Raw genomic sequence first — 4,972 nt, forward strand, 5'->3', positions numbered from 1 at the left:
TGCTTAAGGGAAGTGCTGCCTGGCATTGTGGAGAATGAAACCTGGAGAAATAGATGCCAAAAGAGCAGCTTGGCCTGAGCCTGCTCTGTGTGGCCCAGCAGCTCTGGATCACTCAGAGCAGAGGTGGGTGAGCCACTGTTTGCCCAGTGTGGGCTGGGCAGATGTGCTCGCCCAGAGTCTGTACTTCCCTGGGGATCAGTGGAAGATTCTCCTTCATGAACCTTCCTCCCAGCAGCTGAAGCTCTCCCTGCTCTCTCTCACCTCTCCAGCTGCCGTCAGCTGCCCCGAAACAGAGCTGGTTTGGGGTTTCCCCACCAGAGGTGGTATTTCAGAACTTCGTCGCTCGGGAGGTCTCTGAGATGGAGCTGTCTCTCATTAATAAGGACAAGGTAAGTGCTGGCACCTGGAGCTTTGACACTGTGCTGGAAGAGGAGAGTGCTATCATTCCCCCAGTGTACAGCAAAGCAAGTTCTCTGCTGCAGCACATGCAGAAGAAAATTACTCAGCACCTTGTTCTGCAAGATGGTGGAAATCTTCCTGTGCTGGGAATTGTCCCCTGATTTTGGCCATGCAGTGATGGTGTCTATCCCAAAGGAGTTTCCTTCTCTTGCAAGCTCTGGATTGAGAGGAATGTTGAGGGCTGTACAGTTCTTACCTGCTCTCCTGCTTTGCCTTGAGTCTATCCCACACCCTGTGTCTCCTTGGTTAATCTTGGCTCCTGGTAGGAATCTCTGCCTCTCTCAGCCAGTTTGGCTCCCTTTGTGCAGCTTACAGTCACAGCTCAGGGGCTGAGTCTTCTGCACTTTGTGCTGGAATCACTTCTCATCAATGGCATTGGCACTGCAGGAAACGTATTCTGAAAGAGCCCTGCAATCAGGCTGATGGAGCAGAAGCAGTGAGAGGCCTTTAGGTGCCACTTCAGGCTCCTGCTCAGCTTCATCCAGCTCTGCTCAGCTTTTCCAAAAGCAACACGGTGCTCTGCTTTCCCTTTGGAGAACCACAGCAGATCCAAAGCCATGTGCTCCTGGAGGTTTCCACCCTCACTTGATTCAGAGCTGCCTATGTGACCTAATGTCATGTGATGGCCCAGACTGAGCTTGCTTTGTCACGGTGGTTTGGGACTTGGTTTTCTGCCTGCCCCATAGATCTGTAGGTCTGACTTTATCCTCACAGCTGGCTTGGGGCCAGACTGGAGTAGTACTGCCCATGAGGTTGTACTACCCCCCCTCTCTGCTTGTCTGGGCAGTTGCTGAGCATGAGGAACTCTGATGGAGGCTTTGCCACTTATGAAACCAGGCGAGGAGGCCACTTACTGGAGCTGCTAAACCCCTCGGAGGTGTTTGGTAAGGGCAGCTCTGGGGGTTGGTTGTCCTGCCCACTGAGAAGGGACAAAGTGGCCTGGGCTTACCATGCCCAGTGGGTGCCTGACAGGGGATCAATGTGCCCTGGGTCTGGGGCAGGCTGGCAGCAGCTGGCCTGGAGGCTTGCCCACACAGGGGCTGTGGCACTGATACCCATTGCCTGCTGGCAGGTGACATCATGTTTGACTACACATACGTGGAATGCACATCCGCTGTCATGCAGGCACTGAGACACTTCCAGAGCCAGTTCCCTGAGCACCAAGCCGTGGAGATCAGGTGAGGCACTGAGATGAGAGCTGGCCCGGGGAGAAGGCAGGCTCAGTGTCCCAAGCTGCCTGCCATGGCCTCCTAAACAATGTAGCTGCCTGTCGGCATGCTCTTGTCTCTTGTGCCCTCCAATAATGGGACCCATCCAAGCCTCAGAGGGGCTGATGGAGCCCCCAGTGAAGCAAACACTGAGGTTGAGTTGTTTCTGAAATGGATGACTTCTTTCCTGTCCAGGGAGACTCTGCAGAAGGGCCTGGATTTCTGTCGCAAGAAGCAGCGAGCGGATGGGTCCTGGGAAGGGTAGGTGGTGTTCCCAGCACCCCGTTTTCTTCTGGCTGCCCCAGTGGGAGAGGGATCATCATGGCAAGCATTCCTGGCTGGCAGGATCTGTGGGAGGGAAAAGAAGGGCTGATCCTCCTCTAGCTGCTGTGCTTTGCTCTCAGTTAACCTCCCTCCAGCCCAGGCAGAACAGGTACAAGACGCAGAGAAGTTTGGGGTGGCTCCAGCTCCTGTGGTCCCAGTTCTGCTGACACCTGAGTTAGCTGGGAGCAGGTGCTGGTGGGACTGGGCATGGTTGGGTAATAGGGGAAGGCAGGCTGTAGCTCTGTGCCTGGCTCTGCTCTGCTGTGAACACAGCTGTGTTGCAGCCTGCCTCTCCCTGTGGCCTTCACCCCTGACAGTGCTGCTCTCCCCTTCTTCTAGGAGCTGGGGGGTTTGTTTCACCTACGGCACCTGGTTTGGTCTGGAGGCGTTTGCCAGCATGCAGCACACATACCATGACGGGTGCGAAGGGAATGTCTGGGTACTCTAGCCCTGCCTACCTCCTGGGCCAGGGCAGGACTCTGTGGTGGAGCTGGATGGATCCCTGGCTGTGCATGGGCTCTCCTGCCTCAGGGACTGCTCCTCCCAAATCCAGTGCCTGCAGTATGGCCAGGGCATACTTGCTGCCTCACCCTCAAACTCAGGGCAGTCCCAGCCATGGGCACTTCTTCTCTTTGCAGCTGAGAACTGTGAGCATCCAAATACTCTCTGTCCCCAGTCCTGTCTTGATTCTGGCTCCCATCCCTGCAGGACTGTCTGCCAAGAAGTGGCCCAGGCCTGCCAGTTCCTGATCTCCAAGCAGATGGCAGATGGCAGGTGGGGAGATGATTCGAGTCCTGCGAGAAGCACACATATGTGCAGAGTGCCGAGTCACAGATCCACAACACCTGTTGGGCCCTGCTGGGGCTCATGGCTGTCAGGTAAGAGTAGCCCCAGTGCTCAGGGAAAAGAGATCAAGCTGGGTTGGGTGGCCCTGGGCCTGGCTGGTGTGACCCAGTGCAAAGCAAAGCTTTTGATCATGACTGCAGGCCTCCAGCCTGGGAAAATGGTGCCGTATTCATATTATTTAGTGTCTTGGGGTTGTGGGGAGGGTCCCAAAGCACTCAGCATGCCTGGGGCAAGCTCAGGGCAGCCTGGAGGTAGTTGAGCTCCCCAGACATGTGGATGAGGGTTTGCAGATGTTTGGATAAAGATGCTTACATTTCCCTTGTGCTTTGTAGGTACCCTGACATCAGTGTGCTGGAAAGGGGCATTAAAGTGTTGATGGATAAGCAGCTGCCCAACGGGGACTGGCCTCAGGTACATCTTTAGTCTTTCCAAGAAGTTCCTGAACACGCAGCAGTCCCCTGTCACTCATACCATTCTGCTCTCTGCTTGTCTCTCAGGAGAACATTGCTGGGGTGTTCAACAAGTCGTGTGCCATCAGTTACACCGCGTACCGCAACATCTTCCCCATCTGGACGCTGGGGCGGTTCTGCCGGCTGCATCCCAACAGCCCCCTGGCTGGGCAGCTGCCAGCCAGAGCCAGAGCCAGCCCCTCGGCTGGGGCAGGGCAGGAGGAGCAGGGAGCCCTGTCTACTTGAACCTGCAGCCCTGGACTTGTCTTGGATCCCGGTGTCTGTGTGGGGCCGTGGCGGTGTGTGTTGCATGGGACATCTCCATGCTGACCTTAGCATGTGGACTGCTGCCTCTGCCAGGGAAGGGTGCTGTGCCGGTGCTGCAGAGCCTCTGCTTGCTGTTGAACCTCTTCTAAACATTCCCTTTCTAAGGTTTTTTCCAGGTATGTTCCCCATCCCCAGATGGGGAGTGAAGTGCCTTTTCAGACCATTTTGAAGATCAGATGAAGCTGCCGAGCTGTGTTGTATTTCACATTTGGACAGACTCTCATCCTGGGTCGCAAGGCTGCCTTTATTGTCACAGTCTGTCTGTCTATACCAAGAGTGTGGGATTTGGGGTCTCCCCTGTGCCCACCACTGGGGCTTGGGGGGCACCGCACAATCCCTGCTGAGCTGACCTCTGTACTGTGGGTGCCAGTGATGGCCTTTGAGTTACTCGCTCTACTCTGGAGCCCATGCTGGGAGGGGAAGGACACCTGTCCTCCCCCAGATGTGTAAGAAAAGGAGTGCTTTGCTTAATTTTCTTATTGTTCTGTCCCCCAGCTGGTGGCACCTACCTTCCGCAGGTGAAGTCACCACCAGCCCTTGGAGAAGGGGCAGCTGAAGCAGAAAGCTGTGAGGTGGTTGGCATCATGGCACAGCCTGAGCCCAGGGCTCCAGGCTTCCCCCAACTCAGACCGTGGTGCCCTGGGGCATTCACAGGTCATTGTCAGAGCTGGAAGTCAGATGGGATAAGAAATTGCTAAGGGTGATGCAAGAGGAACTTCACTGTATTCTCCTTTCTGTCTGCTAGTGTGTGTCCCAGGCAGAGGGGAGCTGGCACAGCAGCCTCATGTCATGTGGCTTGGCTTGCCTGTCCCCAGACGTGTGAGCACCATATCCACCAAACCATGCTGGGAGCCTGTGCCTCCTCTAAAGCATTTAGCCACAGAAAAATGTAATCAAGGAAGCAGCTCACTAAAGGGGAATGATCACTTCCCTCATCCTGCTGCTTACGCTCATGCAGATAAGCAAGACAGAAAAACTTATTTATTTAAGAAGATTCAACTCAGGCTGTCTCAACTCAGCCCTGTTTGCCTTTTCCAAATTATGGACCTCTTTATACCTGTCTGTGATATTACTCTGCATTTAAATTTCTTCTTGCTGAAACTGAATTATTCAAGTGTCATGTGGTGATGTGTCTTGAGAGGACATGGCTGTGTGGATTTCACCTATTGTTAAAATCTGCTCCAAGCTGCAATTTTGGATTGAGCACATGCAGAAGAGATCAAGTAGATACAGGATATATTTAGTACAATTCTTGTTTGATAGAAACTGCTTCTTCCAGGAGTCCTCTGGCACTCTTCCCAGGGATCTTCTAGAGTGTTTTGATCTCTGATTTCAGAGATCCCAGGTGTCAGTCCTAGA

The 4,972-nt window shown here is 54.1% G+C and overlaps 1 protein-coding gene across 1 annotated transcript; it reads left to right on the top strand.

The window, feature by feature from the left end:
• The first annotated feature begins 205 nt into the window (after positions 1 to 205).
• Positions 206 to 4,719, top strand: LOC132334787 (lanosterol synthase-like). The gene is given in 9 exon segments (XM_059860927.1): positions 206 to 389; positions 1,247 to 1,343; positions 1,532 to 1,637; positions 1,863 to 1,928; positions 2,331 to 2,411; positions 2,700 to 2,773; positions 2,776 to 2,869; positions 3,170 to 3,248; positions 3,335 to 4,719. Coding segments are annotated over 9 exon segments (825 nt in total). The 5' UTR covers positions 206 to 359; the 3' UTR covers positions 3,533 to 4,719.
• Positions 4,720 to 4,972: the final 253 nt, after the last annotated feature.

Source organism: Haemorhous mexicanus, chromosome 16 (genome assembly GCF_027477595.1).
Source record: "Haemorhous mexicanus isolate bHaeMex1 chromosome 16, bHaeMex1.pri, whole genome shotgun sequence".
In the NCBI taxonomy this organism is placed as follows: Eukaryota; Metazoa; Chordata; class Aves; order Passeriformes; family Fringillidae; genus Haemorhous; species Haemorhous mexicanus.